The sequence below is a fragment of the Electrona antarctica genome (genome assembly GCF_951216825.1).
Source record: "Electrona antarctica genome assembly, chromosome: 12".
Taxonomy (NCBI): domain Eukaryota; kingdom Metazoa; phylum Chordata; class Actinopteri; order Myctophiformes; family Myctophidae; genus Electrona; species Electrona antarctica.
Genome location: NC_136793.1, coordinates 42,837,610 through 42,856,752, shown reverse-complemented (window position 1 = coordinate 42,856,752; position 19,143 = coordinate 42,837,610). Strand labels below are relative to the sequence as shown.

Genomic DNA, 19,143 nt, shown 5'->3' with positions numbered 1-19,143 from the left:
AATGGTTAACGTTCCGATTGTTAAAGTGCCCCATCGAGGAGGAGAGTGGAGTCGAGTGGAGGAGCCGAGTGGGCTCTCCGAGACCGCATAGAGCGAGTGTACATCAGGTGCAGGCTCGGTGGGGTATGTTGTCTCCTCGCTGCGGATTTCCGCATCACGTGTACATGTTTTTTTCCTTCTCCAGTGACATAAGTCCGCCTCCTCCACATGTGGCACAGAAAACACTGCTTGAAACCCGATACTATGCACCCGCCCCCCCCCCCCAACCACTAGCTGCCGGCCGCTGACATGTTCTCGGCCGCTGCGGCTGATGAGACGCTGTCGCTGACCCAACACACACATGCACGCACACACATTAAACTAAAAAGCTTTGCTGTTTGTTCAGTTGAAGAGACACATTTTCGCTGAATTAATAGAGCAGAGCTTCAGAATGATACAGTAGCCTATAGCCTATGTGAAAGTGAAAGGACCACAACAAGCCACTGGCTTTATTGCGTTGTGTGATATAAGCATAATAAAAGTAGGCTATATTGTGCGCACCTCAAAAGCTATAGTTAATTTCTCTCTGTGCATGCCTGAATGCACAGACTGCTATGAATGACGCCTTATGACGGTGACAAATATGTATTTATTTATATGTGGACTGAACTGAATATGTAAGTCAGAGAGACTACCTATAATAATTCCTGTTATAGTGTCCGTTATTTGCAAAAACCGTCGGAGGAGGGACTGTCCGAGGAGGGGGGGGGGGGGGGGGGGTATTTATACGAGCAAAAAGGAACGCGGGCTGCGGGCAGGTCAGGAATTCCCTTCACATTCACAATCATATAATATAAAAGTGTGCGCATCCTGGCGCTTATTGACTATTTCAGGAATAAATAGCCTTGTTGCACATGTTACCAATACATACACATTGGCCTCGGTTACATGCACAAAAATGAATTGTCTATTCTGTAGACTGTACGGCTCTGGGTTCAGAGTTCCAGTGATCCAGCTGTGTGACACTGTATTGTTCCACCACTTTTGCTCTGGCAATGTAAACGTATGTTTCCATAGATATATATCTATGAATAAAGCCCTTTGAATTTAATTGATTCACGTCATAAGTGATCGCGGAATGTGCCGTCGCTTTGAAATGACAGCGGAGTACATTCCGATTCTAGAGGCAAATCCACTCCACCACTCTGTCCTCGCATTGAATCCTCTCCTCCTCCACTCCTCCTCGCTGGGGGCGGAGCCGAGGAGCGAGTGGAGGACGCGAGGGGAGTGAGCGAGTGTGAAAGTTGCGGTATTGGAATTTGGCTTTAGAGACTTAACAAGGTTACAGGCAGCAAAAAAAAACAAGCGTCCGATTCGGGGAACATCCAGCTCTCTGTTCCCTTTCCTTCTCCCTCTGCTGCTAATGCTGTTAGGCTCTCTGACTGAACGGCCCCCAATCTGATTTACGCTGGAGGCAGTGAGGACGCCGCGGGGACAGTCACACACTGTTCTGCCACCCAAGGGGACTGCAAATGAATCTCTGCCAGGCTTTCATTTTTCATCCGAACTGTTCTGTTATTTTCCAAGTAAACACATGATTTATTTCATTCAAATATATTTTTCTAAGAAGCTTTAACCTTCCGAATTGTATTGTACTTATTCTGAGACAAAGAAGGCTGAGGGTGACTGCTGTGTACGCAGATAAGAAAAAAAAGAAGAAGCTAGGCGAATTTATGTTTACCGTGACGCCGTAGATAACTAGGGAGCCGTTGTGCAGCATTTGCAGTCGCACGGAGCGGAGGAGGGGTGTTCTGTCTCTGTGCCAGCGGAGGACAGGGATGGGGTCTCCGTGGACGGGACAGTCCAGCACAGCAGAGGCACCTTGGAGAACTGTGTGAGTCATGTGGGCCTCGCCCTTCAACACTGGAGGCTCTGGAAACACACGTTCATTAAGTTTAAACTATCCATCATCATCATCATCATCATCATCATCATCATCATCATGCCACTCATAGTCAAAGGGCTGATACAATATAATACTATATTTGGTACAATCTTGTACTGTAGACTAACAGTACAAGATTGATGATCTGATCAGCTCACCTCGGATGCGGACAAATGAAAGTGCACGTATGGAACCCACACTGTTCTCTGCTATGCACATATAGGTCCCAGCGTCACTCATTGTGACATTCTCAATGATCAAAGAGCTCCTGCCAGCCTCGTCTACAGTGGCACCTGACAAAGACAATGAATATTAATGTGAATTTATAATCATTATTACATGGCAGCGTTCATGTCGAGTAGTACTGAGAGTTGTTGCAACTATATCTACCTTGTGATAACATACCAACATGACAAACCTCTATCAACATTAATATATTTGAGCATTACTATTTACTATGCAGGCAAACCAAGACAAACTAGCAGGCTAACCAGCCCTGTATACAATAAAACTGAGACCCACATATGGAACCAAATGGTTAAATGCATGCACTCCCAGAGTTACAGACCTTTACGGGTCCATTTGGAACCCCCTCAATGAACCCTGAGGGTCTCCGGGTCCCAGTTTGAGAGCATATAAAATTAACCGTAAACAATACTATTCTTTGGAATAACAGTTAAAGGTTTGGTATTAACATAACATGGGGGAAATTAAAGTTAAGATTCATAACAGATCATGTACCTGGGTAGGGGCTATTATTTGCAGACCAGGAGATGACCGGGGTGGGTGTGCCCTGAGCATGGCAAGACAAGGCCAGACTCTGACCCTTGTTCAGGGTCGCATCACCTGGCAGCTCCTTGAAGCCGGGCCTCATGTTGACAGACAGCCGGATGTCCTGTCTCACAGAGCCTGCGGCGTTGGTGGCGACACATGTGAAGACGCCGCTATCACCTGGCTGTACAAGGGACATTCAAATTAACCACTCGAACATAGACTTAAAAGATGACGAGAACATAATGGAAATACACATAGGGGTGATTATGTTCTAGGCGGTTTTCTTTCAACACATTTCACATCCATCCATGGTTTGAAATATGTATTAGTACATTATCACTAACCTCTGCTCTTTCAATGATCAGCTCTCCCGATCGCAGTACAGTGAATTTGCCTGGACGGTTGGGCACAATGGTACCATCTTTCTCCCATGAAACTCGGGGTTCTGGGGAACCTTGAGCGGCACATGGAAGCAGCGCCTGGAATCCCTGGATGACTGACAGCTCTGTCTGCCCAGCAGGAATCATAGGTGGGACTGAAAGAGAAAGGTTATTATCAATTAGTATTACTTGACAGAACTTGTCAGGTGGGCCCCACACCTAGTCCTAACTAAATCCTAACTGTCACATAAGGTCAGCAATTAAGGCTTATGCCAGAACCTGTAGATTTTTAAAGATGGAGTGCCGTGATTTTTGTATTTATTCCAGTTTTTCATGTGGTTATGAGGTGACAGTACTTCATTAGACCCCTTAGTGTGGTTGTTATGTACAATGATGTCTTCCCTTTGGATTTTGGGTTTCTTCCTGGAGGCTGAAACCTTGACAGTCAAACGTGCCAATGAAAAAAACAGTGAAGTAGTGACATCACAATATCATCCCCTCCCCTAACCCCTTCCCCTTTATCATACAACAGCTGTGGGTGCGGCTTCAGTTCAGATGGGTCCCCACACATCACCACCCACCAGGCAAACCAGGTATACCAGTGGGCGTGTCCACATAAAAACGTCATTTTTACAAATACTGCACGTTAAAAAAAAATCACACCCGTGTGAACTGAGTGGTGTAAGGTTTTATATAGCATGATCAGCTGTGGTCTGACGTAAGATTCAGAGATGATCAGCTCTGATCAGCTCTGATCAGCTCTGATCAGCTCTGATCTGACGTAATGAAATCACACCTGGATGTGATTTCACAACTGGCTTTTTTTGTGCAGAGAAAATGACCACGGTTGCTACGGTCATCCAGTTCACCCGGGTGTGATTTAATTACGTCAGAAATTATTTTGAACATAGCAACCATGGTCATTTTTTTCTGCACACAAAAGCCAGTTGTAGGAGTGGTTTACACCACTCAAAAAAAAAGGTTCCTCATTATATAATAATAATACCTGATGATCATGTTTCCGGGTGGGAAAAAAATCACGGCACTCCATCTTTAAACATAAACTCAAAGCTTTAGTTTTCTATAATTCTCTGGAAAATAAAGATTAATGTATATGATTGGATAGCAGAACTAGAAAACGTTATATATTATGTAGCTCTGTGACAACAGTGACCAACCTTGAATAATCAGCCTCATATCCTGGCTGGCTCTACCGGCTAGGTTTTTGGCAGTGCAGGTGTAGAGGCCTGCATCACTGCGCTGGGTGACGGTGATCGTCAGGGTTCCATTGGCAAAGATGCGTACGGATGCACCCTCAATCACAGGCCTCCGCTCCTTGAGCCAAGTAACCTCAGGCTGGGGCTGACCATCGGCTGCACACTCCAGGCTGACCGGCTGGCCCAGCACGGCTGTGTACTCTAGACGAGGCACGCTCAGCACAGGTGGTACTGGAGGAGCACAGAGAGTAACCACATTACAAATCTCCCAGACAAATGTTCAGGAAAATCAGGTTTTCTGCGGAAACTTAGTTTATTTTATCATATTACACAGTAATTGCACCATTTAGGAATTAGTTTCTTTAGATGTCCCTCTGAGACACATGTATGCACATAGTGTAGTTCAGTGGCATTCTAGGACGGTTTATCAGGAGTGGAAATAGCAGCTGCAGCACAGAACCAGCACACACCACACACATCATAGGATGTCATATTGACCCCGTCAGCATCCATTATTTTCTTCAAATCTACACGATCATGTAAACCTCCACATTACCTTGAAGGATTAGTTTCGTCCTGCCCACAGCTGTTCCTGCTTCATTCTGTGCCAGGCACTGGTAGGTGCCCGCATCACCCAAAGTGACCCGGGAGAATTTTAGGGCTCCATTGGAAAGCACAGCCAACCTATGTCCTGTGACAGAGAAGCAGTGATTGCATTTTCTTCAGCAGAAGCATCTACCATCTAGTGCAAATGTGTTTTGTATTGATCTGTCCTCTGTACAGCAGTGGTTCTCAACCTTTTTCAGGCCACGACCCACCAAAACAACCCCCCACCCTGACAAGGACTTGGAATGTAGGAATGCAATTTTCGGCACACACAACGCCTCGTTGTGAGCTTGTAGATCGGCTATTTAACATTTTTGCCTCTTTCTTATATTTGGCCAATGTTTGACCAGTTTTCATAGTATAGCCTACTGTAGTTTGTTGATTACTTTGATGCCTTTGCTGTTCTTTCTTTTAGAGGTATTAAAAAGGTCTTAAAGGTCCTTAAATTGTTACTTCACCATCATCTGGGGACCCCTCAAAATCGTGTGGGTCCAGACCCACAGGTTGAGAACTACTGTTGTACAGTATACACACTATTTATTTCCGGCATATGTCCCCCCCCCCCCCCCCCCTCCAGAATAGAGACTACATGTAGGTGTCAAGTGGATAACATTGAGGACTTTGCGGTGTACACTGTGTTCAATGTCATATAGCTTCTCTCACCTGCTGCAATGGGAACACCCTCTCTTTGCCATGTGATGGTCGGTCTGGGGAAACCACGGGCCTCACAGCGGAGAACAGTCCCATGATGCAACACCACTTCAACTTCCTCTGTCATTGGCTTAATCTCTGGGGGCTCTGACCACAAGCAAGGATACATGCAATGTTTAGATCTTAATCTCTGGGGGCTCTGACCACAAGCAAGGATACATGCAATGTTTAGATCTTAATCTCTGGGGGCTCTGACCACAAGCAAGGATACATGCAATGTTTAGATCTTAATCTCTGGGGGCTCTGACCACAAGCAAGGATACATGCAATGTTTAGATCTTAATCTCTGGGGGCTCTGACCACAAGCAAGGATACATGCAATGTTTAGATCTTAATCTCTGGGGGCTCTGACCACAAGCAAGGATACATGCAATGTTTAGATCTTAATCTCTGGGGGCTCTGACCACAAGCAAGGATACATGCAATGTTTAGATCTTAATCTCTGGGGGCTCTGACCACAAGCAAGGATACATGCAATGTTTAGATCGCTTTAACACAAGCACCCCATCAGTGGTGGAAAGTAACGACGTACATTTTGTCAAGTACTGTACTTTTGCGATTTGAGTATTTCCATTCTTAAACACTTTATACTTTGCAGATATAGATTATTATTACAAAACATACATTAACCAATTAATCCCTATACTATATATAATACTTCGGAAATAAAAAAATAGCATATCTACAACCTCACAGAGCTTATAGATTTGGCATTTTTGAAAATGTTTGACACATTTCAATAATACAAATACAATGCAATGAAACACGTTTGTACATTTACTCAAATACAATTTTGAATACAGGACTTTTACTTAATAACCGAGCATTTCTACATTGAGGTAGTGATATTTTTAGTACGCAAGTAAAAAGTTGACCATTACACTATTACAATCTGTAGTGACCCGTTGTATGGAAGCCCCCAGAACCACGGTAGAACAGTCAAGCTGCCTGGTGGTCAAATCTGGAATTGCAATACTTAGAAAGCCTAGTGCGTCTGCTCAGTGCTCAAGTCTTCTGCATTTGGGCACCAAATGTTGGTGCTCAAATCAAGAAAAATGCGGAAGTAGATCTTCTGGGTGTTTCAAATTCTGGCGAGCAACTTCCATTGAAATGAAGAGCTGGCGCAGGGCACTCCGCCCTCTAGATATATTATATTATAATTCAGAACTCACCTTGCACAGTCAGAGAGATGTGTTTGTGTGCCACCCCAGCTGGGTTGCGGGCAGAGCATGTGTACCTGCCAGCATGACTTGGAACTGCAGCGGTTATTTCCAGCACTCCTGCATATAAAATATGAATGTAATCCAATTGCTAAGTTATTACATTTTCTACAGCTATGTTCTGGACTGATTATCACATTTTTATAAACACTACTGTATGGTATTCCATGAGGTAGGGGTACAGAAGTCAAAAGCAGAACTACCAAGTTCATTAAAAACTCTAGGCAACCGGGAAAGCATCTGTATAATTTTAATTTATTTGGCTATTCAAAATTAGCAGATATACAAGCTCATAGCTCGTCACTTCGTGCCGCGCGATGAGCTTGTAGATCTGCTACTTTTGAATTTGATTTGTGCAGATCTGTGCTCACAAAGTGGGAGACAATTATTTGACCGTGAGCGTTACACTCCAGAGGGCCATGTGCCAGTGATGAAGGTATGCCTAATGGAAAATCTCCAATTATATCTTTACATAGAAACAGATGCCTGAATGCAAGTCACGTCTCTGTCTATGCTACAGAGGAATGCGTACTACTGCAGAATCAGCATACAGTTGGAGGCCATCGATATTGTCCTTTTATTTTTGCTGAGGTTTGCGTGATCTGCGCAAAAGGACAGTTAACCCATTTTGGGCGGGAACCCCTTTTGGTGTTTTAAACATTATGTTATAATTTAGTTATTGAAAAATAGCAGATCTACAAGCTCATAGCGCGCCACCGAGTGGCGCGCTACGAGCTTGTAGGTCTGCTATTTTTGAAAAATCGTGAAAATATTTATTTCAGAAAACTGGAGGATTTAGAAGGATTTTTTTAAATTTTGAGGTCAGGCCTAAATGGGTCAAATGATAAGGGACAATATCGGTGGCACCCAACTGTACCAGTCAGAAACATAGCGACGGTCTTACCGGTGGGCAGGACACGGTAAGTCCCTCCCCTGGAGCCGAGCTTGGCTCCCCCCTTGGCCCAGGTGACAGTGGGCTGAGGACGACCCTGTACGTGACATGGCAGCACCACGGGAGACATCTTCACAGCAATGACTGATGTGACATCATCTTCAATGGATGGAGGCACTACAGGGGAAAAAAGACCACAAAATGTTCCTCTGAATATTAAAATAACAGATTTTACTGGCTATTGTGGGCACATTTCTTCAAAGATAGGCAGATCTACATTGCGCACAATGCGCTGTACTGAGCTTGTAGATTGGCTGCTTTGAGGTTCATTCATTTTATTTGCTTAAAGGGGAATACCACTCATTTTCGAAATGTTACTAGGTCATTAATATACCTTAGAGGTGTTGTGTGGAAATAATAAAAAAGTCCCCCATTCTGGTAAAGAATGATAAAAAATAATGATATTTTTTTTTCAGACCTCCAGTTCTAGGAAACACAGAATGGGGGGACTTTTTTATTATTTCCACACAACAGCTCTAAGGTATATTAATGACATTGTAAAATGTTGAAAATGAGTGGAATGCCCCTTTAAGTGATTTTCCACAACCACATTACTGTACAAAACTGAGCAAAAATAAACCTTCACCTTGGAGTATGACCTCAATGACTCTGCGCTCCTCTCCAACTTCATTGACAGCCGTGCACTCAAAATAACCCTCATCGTCATTGGCCGGGTTGGAGAGGACCAGAGACCCAGAGGCCAGCAGCCTAGACGGAAGAGAACAGGGACAAATAACTCAATTTCAACGTCTTTATGACTTATGTCTGATATGCCATGTACACTACATGCATTTCTCCATCGTCACCTGTATGCCCCAGGCTGCTGGTTCATGTCTAATGGTGTGCCATTTCTTTTCCAGGACACTTGAGGCGGTGGTATACCGGTGGCGTCGCAGCTCAGCACAGCTCGAAGCCCTGTGGTCACTGTCACATTGAATGGGCCGGGGCTGATCGAAGGGCCCACTAAACAGAGACAACACAGATTCAACAGGACAGTCAAGTATTATATTGGATCAGTGAAATGTTATTCACCGAGTGGTTTTTGTTTCTCTGCTGCCAGAGAAATCCAATTAACACAATGATGTTGTCAAATTTCCTTTGATGTTCTAGTAAAAAAATAAAATTACTTTAGCACTGAATTCGCTAGAATCACACGTGCCATGAAAATAAGGAGCGCTGTTGAACCAAACCTGAACTGACCGCAAAGCCAAACAACCACAGCGACATTCAGAGGAAACGCTTGTGTTACAAAGCAATTCTTGAAGTGTATTTCTTGAGTGCTGTATTTACCAAACACCCGCAGGTCCATTCCCCTGTGATCGGAACCGGCCTGATTAGAAACGGTGCAGTAGTAACGGCCAGCATCACTCAGCTGCACCCCGTGTACACGCAGGGAGCCCTCTGATAGCGTGCTGTACCTGGAATACATAGATATAATAACAATACAAATAATGCACAATAATAGAAATGACAGATGAAATAGAGTTAATACAGTATAGTAACTACAAACTGCAACCAATAGAAGGATTTTTAACACTTGAGACAGATTGTTGAACTTGTTCCGTCTCCTCGCTGTACTGTATGCCGGCTACTGGCAGCTGCCATTATGAAAAACACAAGGTGCCCTGGAACCGGATGAAGCCGGCTCAAACGGCAGGATGCTTGAACTTACTTGTCGTTATCGTGAGCTACAGGGAAGCCATCTTTTCTCCACATGACTGCGGGAGAAGATTGATCTTCAACTTCACACGGTAAAACTGCATCGTGACCGAGGTGCACCGTCACCACGGAGCTGCTTTCCTTTATGACTGGAGGCACTGCAGGAAAACAAAGTGACATTAACATCACCAGCATGACATGACTGTGTGTGTGTGTGTGTGTGTGTGTGTGTGTGTGTGTGTGTGTGTGTGTGTGTGTGTGTGTGTGTGTGTGTGTGTGTGTGTGTGTGTGTGTGTGTGTGTGTGTGTGTGTGTGCGTTCGTACGTGCATGCATGCGTTCGTGCGTGCATGTGTATATGAATGTACTGTATTCACGCATACATGTGTACGTACTACATACAGTATACATGTACTTTATGTATGGTTAACTTACAGAGGATCTCCACAGTGAAAAAGAGACTGGTGCTTCCGGCCATGTTGGTGACCACACAGCTGTACTGACCACTGTCCTCAGTCCTGACATCTTGAATCTCCAGGTATTGACCCCCTGCCAGCCGCTGGACACGACCTCCCAGCTGGCAGAACGAGAGCAGAGGAGTGGGAAAAAAAAGATAGATATAAAAAAAAAACAGAGAAGAGGAAGAGAGAGGGTGGCGAGTGGTGAGTCAGACGTGATGACAGACAGACCACGCTGTGTATAATTGCTGGCATCCTTGGCTTTCTCCATGTCCTCTGAGCCCATACCTGCAGTTTCACCTCATCCTTGTACCATGCTATTTCAGGAGGAGGGTCGCTGTCTGCCAAGCACTCCAGAGTCAAATGTCCCTTGGCTGGCACAGTCACTGTTCTCACATCACTAGAGCCAACGAGAGTTGGTGGAGCTGGAACAAAAACAAAAACAACCCTTGATCATTACTGGCACGACTTTAGTCGTCCCCCAAATCGATTTACATTTAATCCATGATAATCTCATCAAGACTGATTTACCGGTAAGTAACGACGGCTCGGCAAAATTGTTTTTTTTTCCTGAGATGACTGAACGATTTTGGAATCTCTCAAGCTGTTCTGTGTGATTTCTACCATCTGTGATTGAAATTGTTTTTTCATACTTTTCCCCCTTATATTCAGGAAACATCAGAAAAGCTGATTCAGGATGAATGAATACATCGAAGCAACGAGCACATTACTGCTGTACCCAGTAGCAGCAGGTGATACTGCTCCATCCATGCACATTACTGCTGTACCCAGTAGCAGCAGTGATACTGCTCCATATCCATGCACATTACTGCTGTACCCAGTAGCAGCAGTGATACTGCTCCATCCATGCACATTACTGCTGTACCCAGTAGCAGCAGTGATACTGCTCCATCCATGCACATTACTGCTGTACCCAGTAGCAGCAGTGATACTGCTCCATCCATGCACATTACTGCTGTACCCAGTAGCAGCAGTGATACTGCTCCATATCCATGCACATTACTGCTGTACCCAGTAGCAGCAGGTGATACTGCTCCATCCATGCACATTACTGCTGTACCCAGTAGCAGCAGTGATACTGCTCCATCCATGCACATTACTGCTGTACCCAGTAGCAGCAGTGATACTGCTCCATCCATGCACATTACTGCTGTACCCAGTAGCAGCAGTGATACTGCTCCATCCATGCACATTACTGCTGTACCCAGTAGCAGCAGGTGATACTGCTCCATCCATGCACATTACAAGTAGGTTCAGCTCTAGCTTAGGTCTTTCAATGATCAGAGCACAGAATGTCAGTCAGTGTTAAACAGATGCCATGCATGGAAGGGGTTTAACGTGTATTTTATTGTTCTTGTTAAATGTATCAGAGCCATCCCAATGTCTACATTATGCCTGCAAGTACAGATGACAATAAAGCAAGAGTGCTACTATATTTACTATTAACCATTATAGTAACATTTTACCCATGGCAAATCACTGGATAGATTGCAAATGGTTAACATTACGACCAAACGATAGTAAGAACTTTGAAGTGCGAGTGATTTATTGTGAGTAAAGCAGGGCACAAATGAAGGTTTGTGCCCTTAGGATTATGCTGATCTAAGCCTGTGCAACAATAGATTTTCAAAATGGACCCTTACAGGCCCATTTCTACGCTGTGTTAAAAGAATACTCAGGATTTTGCTGCACAGGGGGATGGTAATGCTGTGTGATTTACGGCAATGACAGGGTTGGAGCGGCAGACACGAAGTGTCTTTTTGATGATCAACAATGTATGATAAGTTGAAAGATAATGTGTCACCTTGGACGCGGACCCAGTGGTTTCTTCCATCTTCTCCCGCTGGGCTGCTGGCCAGGCAGGTGTACAGACCTGCATCCTCCACCTTTAAAAAGACACCATTCATCATCTTGAGTGGGTCCCACACAAAAACACTTGAAAAGTTTCTGATAAGCCCTATTTTATACTTTTTCATACAAAAGTGTAGCATGGCAAAATTTGACATCCTTACATGTTTGCCATTTAATGCCTAAGAGAGGGTGTACTGTGTACACAAACAATCTGAAAGTATTTAAGAAAAATATAATCTATTACTTCATGTTTCAATTCACATACAGTAATACATTGCAAATGTAATGAAAACATCTGAAGGGACGCCAGGTTGAAAGTGGTTAACAAAGGAGGTCATCTTGCAATTACGTTTTCGACCCGTACACAGTGACATTCTGAAGTTTTTCAGGGTTGCCATTTACCTGCACTTTGCTAATCCTGATAAAGCGTCCATCCTCCTGTACTATTTCAGTTCCCTCCAAGGGCCGGCTGTCCTTGAGCCAGCTCAGCGTGGGAGGGGGGACCCCGACAGCATAACACTCCAATTCCAGTGGGCTGTTGACTGCTATGGTCAGCTCCGCTGGGAAACCAGAGGTGGATATCTTTGGGGGTTCTAGAAATAAAATAAACAGTTAAGAGAAAAAATAAGTATTTAGTTTAGTTTTAGCTTTAAATGTGTAAAATGTTTATAGCTTCTAGTGGGTAAGTAAACCATTTACAGTTCTATTTCCAATTAATTAATTCATGTGGTTTTATCAGCAACCACAGGACAAACCATTTTCAAAACATGCTCGTTCACCGCAGAAAAACGTTCAACGGTACCAGATACTCCACTCCACAAAACATGCCTAAGGGTGCGGTCTCACCCAACTATAATTCTGCCTATGCGGCAGATTCTAAATGTTGACTTTCACGGATTTCCACCCATTGAAAAGCATTGGCAGAATCCGCTGCTATAGGCAAAATTAAAGTTTGGTGTGATCACACCCTTAAGACCACTTGGTCTGTCTCATTATGTTTGTTTGTTTACAGTATTTATTAACCCATTGATGCCTGGTGCAACCTATACGTTGTTCTACCCTTGATGCCGGCGCTCTCTCTGTGTCTCATCAGCTATTGTTATAATTTAGCTATTGAAAAATAGCAGATCTACAAGCTCATAGCGCGCCACCGAGTGGCGCGCTATGAACTTGTAGGTCTGCTATTTTTGAAAAAACATAACTATTAAAAAAAATAATGAATCAAAATTTGAAGGTTTTCAGAAACCTTAGGTCAGGCCCTAGAAGGCGTTCCCAGATTCAGCCTCAGGTATCAATGGGTTAAACACATATTGGTGTCTTTCTTTTTTTTTGGTTGCAGAAACAAAAGGGGGTCAAATACATATTCCTTTTTGAGTGCTTGACATGAAACGGCTTGAGAAGCACGGACCTAGCACAGTGAGGTTGAAGCTCTTGGTGCTGCTGCCAGCCTGGTTGCTGGCCACACAGCTGTAGAGCCCTGCGTCTGAGGACGTCACATCGGGCAGCTGTAGACGTGTCTCCTGGCCGTCCAGCAGCAGGTTGCGGTGCAGGGACAGCGGCTGGCCGTCCTTCTGCCATTCCAGAGAGGGAGGGGGCACGCCGCGAGCCTCACAGGTCAACGTCACCAAGGAGCCCTGGACCACCGTCACTGGCTCCACTGGCTCAACGTGGTCCACAGCTGGAGGTACTGTGGCGCAAACACATCAGTAGCTCCGGTGTGAATGTGAAACTTAACAACTTAAGCCCTATATTTAACAAATTAATGTTATATTATATAAATGCCTACAATAATAATAAAAGGTTAATGTGGTTAACTGGGAACACTGGCTTCACCAGGGCTGGACAAAAACATTTTGAGATTGTTAATGACTTTCTACATAATGTACGATTGTACGTAATAGTATGTACTGGGGGGGTTTGTACACCTTTGTTTAAGTGGGCTAAAGGTCTGTAAATGTATTGAATGTTTTCAATGTCAGTGGGTACCTTGGACTTGAAGATCATAGATGAGCTCTGCAAGACCGGCCCGGCTGCGAGCCACACAAGTGTACACTCCAGAGTCAGACAACTGTACAGGAGAAATCCTAGACAAACAGAAAGGGAACACATCCATCAAAAGAACAACTGGAAACATTCTACCGTTCATAAATTATATGGCTCTGTTTGTTTGGTTTGGTTTGCGTTTTCCCCATTTTCTCCCCAAATTAATTCTCAATGTGTACTGTGGTTCCTGTTACTGCCAAATCTCCCACTGTTTGCTGGGGTAGGCTGTAGATGTAGAACATGTCTCTCTCTTCTTTGATACACATGGATACACTAGACATTTTTTACACAGAGGGGTTTCACTAGGAAAATGTAATGCGTGCAGAGGTTCAATCTCTCTCCCCGAGATCCCCTCATCGATTATCAGATTCCCTAATGATCCAGCAGGGGTCGCTAGTGCAGCAACAAGGACATTATCTGTCTCCTGAACACTGCCATTGTGTTTGGCAAAGCTGGGTGGCAAAGCTGCAGGCATTGTTGGCGAGAATTGGTCGGGGTCTCTGTGGTGGGGGGTGTTTTTATTTTTCATAAAACTTTGAATTTTCTCCCCCAATTTAGTCATCAACAATTACCCCCATTTGCATTGTCTCTGTCACTGCCAAACGCTACCTGCTGCTCCTGTTGAGGGTATAGACAACCACAAGTCTCCTCCGATACACATGGAGTCGTCAGCCCCTTCTTTTCACCCGACACTGAGGAGTTTCACTGGGAGGTCATAACATGCTATCCCTCCCAGTTCTCCTCCCTGCTGAACAGGTGCCCCAACCAACCTGTAGGGGGTTGCTATTACAGCGACAGAGATCACCCTCCCCTGCCGGATTCCCACCTCTGAACATTGGCAAATGTGTTTGTCCAAGCCAAGCAGGAGGCACCGCAGCAAGAGTAATCTAGCCCCAGTCTCAACAGTGGCGGGCAGGAACTTTTCCCCTGCGCCACCCGGACACCCCTAGGTGGGGGAGTGTTTTATCTCTATGCCACCCAGGCCCCATGAGCAAGGAATGTTATATTTAATGTACTGACCGAAGCACAGAGTCAGCAGAGAGGAGGCGTGTGCGGGGAGAGAGGAGCAGAGGCCGTCCATTCTTCAACCAGCTGATCTGAGGTGGAGGGTTGCCTGCTGCGTGACATTCCAGGGTCACCACACCGTCCTGGGTGGTTTGTACCTCTCTTGGCACAGTGGTCTCGCCAGAGATAGATGGGGGCACTGTGATGTGAATGTCATATTGATTAACGTAGTACAGAAAGTTTGAGACTACTCAAATACCATTAACCTATGCCATGTGTCTGTACACTTGAACCCAAAAGCACATAGTTTTGCATTTAATCATTTTATATTTTTAGCACATGTGGTCTCCGTGTTAATTGAGCCCCCAAACCCTGGCAGAGGTAGCGGAGCCATGCATTATTTATTGAACTATACAGGACAGCAAATGCATCAATACACTCGTTGCTTTCCAGAAAAACTGACCCAGGACAAAGAGGGTGTAGATTTTGCTCTCCTGGCCAGCGGGGCTCATAGCCAGACAAGTGTATGTCCCAGAGTCCTCAGGGCTCAGCATCAGTAAGGTTAAGGTGGTGCCATCTGGTGTTATACTGTTGAAAAACAAATGCATTACTACTGTAATTATTTATGCAAACAATAACGCTGCATCTGTGTGTGTGGGGAGGATCTACAGCAGATCTACAAGCTCACAACGTGTCACATCACAACACGTGAACAAAATATAGGTCTTAAGTAGGTAAGAAAATATCCCCCCTACAAATCGAACCCTGACAACAATATGCCTTCACTACTAGTCAGTCAGAAAGTAAATCAGAGGCCGTGAATGATGAAGGCTTACTCTATATGCCGAGTGTCTGATCCCTCCAGAGTCAGTCCGTTCTTTAGCCAGCTCAGTTGAGGTGTGGGGGACCCAGAAGCTTTGCACTCCAGAGTCAGCGCCTCTCCCATTGGAGCACTCAGTTCTGTCGGGTGGCTGGAATCCATGATGGTTGGAGATACTGTGAGGATGTGGAGCAAAGCGTTAAAATATCACATCCAATCTGTTTCAAAGGAACTATATAACTTTATAAGTAAGAACATTTTGGTGTGAATATGCCATATTGCAAGCACTGTTCTTTACCCTGCACAGTGAGTGTATAGTCCTTCTGTGTCATCCCCTCGCCGTTCTTGGCTACACAGCTGTATGTCCCTGCGTGGGACAGCGATAAAGGCCCCAGCTCTAGCCTGTTCCCCCGAACAGACCATTGCCAATGTAGACTGCTTTCTGGAGTGCAAAATCATGAAATTATGCCAGGTGTCATACATTCCTATGCTCTATCATATTTACTGATTTTCGGTAACACTAATTTCCGTGTTGAGAGGACATTTTTAGAATTCCTCTTACCAATGGGAGTTCCATCCTTGAGCCACGTGATGCTGGGAACAGGGACCCCTGAGGCCTCACACAGCAGGGTGACTCGGGAGCCCATTGTCTGGATCAGCGACTCATGGAGAGGTCCATCCAGGACAGGAGGAACTATGGTGACAGGGATATTGTGAGTAAAACTGAAACCGAAACAGGTCTCCCCTGTGTACCTCCCATTACAGCTGCAGTGAGTTACTGATTAATTGCAGTGGTGCTCACTCACTCATCAGCTCCTGGTGGATAAAAGACCTAGGAAACTCTGAGACTATCAGAGAATCTGCTCCCATTTCTGTTCCCATGGTCTAGGTCTAATATCAGTTAATATACAAATGGTCAGAGAAGATTCTCGTTAATAACTGATTTTCATCATTTATCTTTTAAAATTAATTCAAATTACTGGTAATGTTGAATTCATCTCATGTAGAAACTTGAGTATTCACTGACTTATTATAATAAAAAAACAAGTATTTTGCATACAAAGGCAACAGGTGGGTAGGAGAAGATTGAAAGTAAAAGCTCCCATACACAGACCAAACATATTGAAAGAAAAAACTCCCATACACTAGTCCTCAAATGCAAGAAAAACATGTAATGGGTATATATACAGTATGTATGTCAAAACACAACAGATGATGCATGTCTCACCATGAACTGTTAACCTGAAGGTCCGGTCCACCTGTCCTGCCACATTGGATACCTTGCAGGTATAGGTGCCACCATCTGCCAACTATGGACCAGAAAAACAGGACAGAGTAATAATTAACCACGTAAAACATAATACTTTGTTGACCGGGGTTCCCCAGGCTTCTATACTTGGTCTGCACCTTTTCCCCTGGTCTACCCCAAATCTATTAGCCACGTCACATTGCAACGCATGGTGAAGCATTATGAGCGTGTAGATTCATTGAATTGCAGTAGGCCCTATCTTTTGCACAAAATGACCTGAATCACGAAAGATTAAATAGCACTATATTTTCCACTGTTTTTACTATGAAGTACTTATTTATTCTAGGATTGAAGGTTTGTCTTATCTGTATTTATGTCTTTTTAACCCATTTAGGCCTGACCTCAAAATTTAAAAAAAGATCTTCTAAATCCTCCAGTTTTCTGAAATAAACATTTTCACGATTTTTCAAAAATAGCAGACCTACAAGCTCGTAGCGCGCCACTCGGTGGCGCGCTATGAGCTTGTAGATCTGCTATTTTTCAATAGCTAAATTATAACATGTTTAAAACACTAAAAGGGGTTCCCACCCAAAATGGGTTAATGCTGCTAATGGCAAATAAAGTCTAGTCTATTCTATTCTAGATCTGCTATTTTCGCCGAATGTTAGCCGCCAGAATAGGGATGCTAGGGGTTCAAGTGGTTAATCAGGGAATAAATACTAATACGTTATTGTTGTTATTATGATATGAGCCGGAACTCTGACCTGCACTCCAATGATCTCAAGAAGGTGATCATCCATCCTCAGGCCATTCCCCGGTACCAGCTGCTGCCCATTCCTGTACCATGTGATCTCAGGTTTCGGGAGACCCCTGGCCTCGCAGCGCAGGGTGACAGAGGAGCCCACCTGAGGAGTCTCCAGCTCTGACTCGGTGTCCAGACGAGGCTTCAGAGTGGGCAAAACTATCGGAACATGATGACAGGACAGTGAGATGATCTCACCATGACTCATTTCATAGAAGCATTACTCAATCCTTAACTAACTGCTGTCACATGTGGTTTTGCGGTGAACAGTCATAGGGCCATTGTCCTGCCGCCTCCAGGGCTGTTCTGTGGGTCATGTTATATGGCTCAGCAGTGTTTTGTGATTAGATCATCTGTGAGTGTTGCTGAACTGCGCAGATGCTACTAGCATGTCTCTTACCATAAACACTCAGCAGGATGCTCTTCTGATCCTGGCCAGCTGAATTGGTGGCCGTGCAGACGTACTGTCCTGCATCCTCTACTCTAGCCCGGGGCAACTGCAGCATCTGACCACCTGCACAATACAACAACAGTCAGGCATATAGAAAAAGATTGAATATTTGTGCGGTAATCTAATGAAACTTAAAATTGCATTCTGCGGATGACTCAAAATAGATCAGACTAAAGACAGATGCCGTCTTTAAGGAACAGGAAACATGATCACAGCGATAAGGGTCGGCAGTGATTCAAGTGTTTCAAAAACAAATTCAAATTCTCAGTGTTCTCACTGTATGGAGGAGTCTCAGTCACCTCCTCTCAGTGTTCTCACTGTATGGAGGAGTCTCAGTCACCTCCTCTCAGTGTTCTCACTGTATGGAGGAGTCTCAGTCACCTCCTCTCAGTGTTCTCACTGTATGGAGGAGTCTCAGTCACCTCCTCCCAGTGTTCTCACTGTATGGAGGAGTCTCAGTCACCTCCTCTCAGTGTTCTCACTGTATGGAGGAGTCTCAGTCACCTCATCTCAGTATTCTCACTGTATGGAGGAGTCTCAGTCACCTCCTCTCAGTGTTCTCACTGTATGGAGGAGTGACTACTAGTACACTGTGTTCATGTATGGACGGTGCTAAATGTTGCTGACCTGGCAGGATATGGATGCCTGTGCTAAACTGTAGGATCTGTCCGTCTCTGGTCCAGGTGATCTCTGGAGGAGGGTAGGCCTGAAGAACTTCACACAACAGGGACACCATGTGGCCCTCAATCACACTCACCCCCTCCTCCTTCTGTCCGCTTATCCTTGGAGGAACTGGGGAAGAAGAAAAGTGCATTTACATTTTTCTTTCGCCCATTCTACAGAGAATAACTGTGTCTGTTTTCTCACAGACCCTCTGTTTGTATGATAAGAGAAATGATAAATAAGTTATTTTAAATATAATATATTGTCCACAGTATGAACTTTTCTTCACATGACAACATCTGTTTCAATATTTGTCAGATAAAGAATAACGGGACAAAT

General features: G+C 44.5%; 1 protein-coding gene across 1 annotated transcript in view; it reads right to left on the bottom strand.

Annotated features, from left to right (window-relative positions):
* hmcn2 (hemicentin 2) overlaps positions 1 to 19,143 on the bottom strand; it is a gene marked incomplete at its 5' end in the record, with an annotated part of 74,624 nt that overhangs the window by 17,216 nt on the left and 38,265 nt on the right. Inside the window, 28 exons of the mRNA XM_079516984.1 lie at positions 1,721 to 1,911; positions 2,083 to 2,217; positions 2,666 to 2,879; positions 3,043 to 3,233; positions 4,257 to 4,526; positions 4,852 to 4,986; positions 5,565 to 5,699; positions 6,785 to 6,892; positions 7,737 to 7,901; positions 8,371 to 8,492; positions 8,591 to 8,747; positions 9,075 to 9,202; positions 9,457 to 9,601; positions 9,877 to 10,018; positions 10,188 to 10,324; positions 11,725 to 11,806; positions 12,174 to 12,364; positions 13,180 to 13,458; positions 13,758 to 13,855; positions 14,835 to 15,018; positions 15,283 to 15,407; positions 15,656 to 15,815; positions 15,938 to 16,081; positions 16,202 to 16,333; positions 16,868 to 16,949; positions 17,653 to 17,849; positions 18,091 to 18,204; positions 18,769 to 18,933. Of these exons, the coding sequence (XP_079373110.1) occupies positions 1,721 to 1,911; positions 2,083 to 2,217; positions 2,666 to 2,879; positions 3,043 to 3,233; positions 4,257 to 4,526; positions 4,852 to 4,986; positions 5,565 to 5,699; positions 6,785 to 6,892; positions 7,737 to 7,901; positions 8,371 to 8,492; positions 8,591 to 8,747; positions 9,075 to 9,202; positions 9,457 to 9,601; positions 9,877 to 10,018; positions 10,188 to 10,324; positions 11,725 to 11,806; positions 12,174 to 12,364; positions 13,180 to 13,458; positions 13,758 to 13,855; positions 14,835 to 15,018; positions 15,283 to 15,407; positions 15,656 to 15,815; positions 15,938 to 16,081; positions 16,202 to 16,333; positions 16,868 to 16,949; positions 17,653 to 17,849; positions 18,091 to 18,204; positions 18,769 to 18,933 (4,328 nt within the window). The remainder of the gene's footprint in view (positions 1 to 1,720; positions 1,912 to 2,082; positions 2,218 to 2,665; positions 2,880 to 3,042; positions 3,234 to 4,256; positions 4,527 to 4,851; positions 4,987 to 5,564; positions 5,700 to 6,784; positions 6,893 to 7,736; positions 7,902 to 8,370; positions 8,493 to 8,590; positions 8,748 to 9,074; positions 9,203 to 9,456; positions 9,602 to 9,876; positions 10,019 to 10,187; positions 10,325 to 11,724; positions 11,807 to 12,173; positions 12,365 to 13,179; positions 13,459 to 13,757; positions 13,856 to 14,834; positions 15,019 to 15,282; positions 15,408 to 15,655; positions 15,816 to 15,937; positions 16,082 to 16,201; positions 16,334 to 16,867; positions 16,950 to 17,652; positions 17,850 to 18,090; positions 18,205 to 18,768; positions 18,934 to 19,143) is intronic.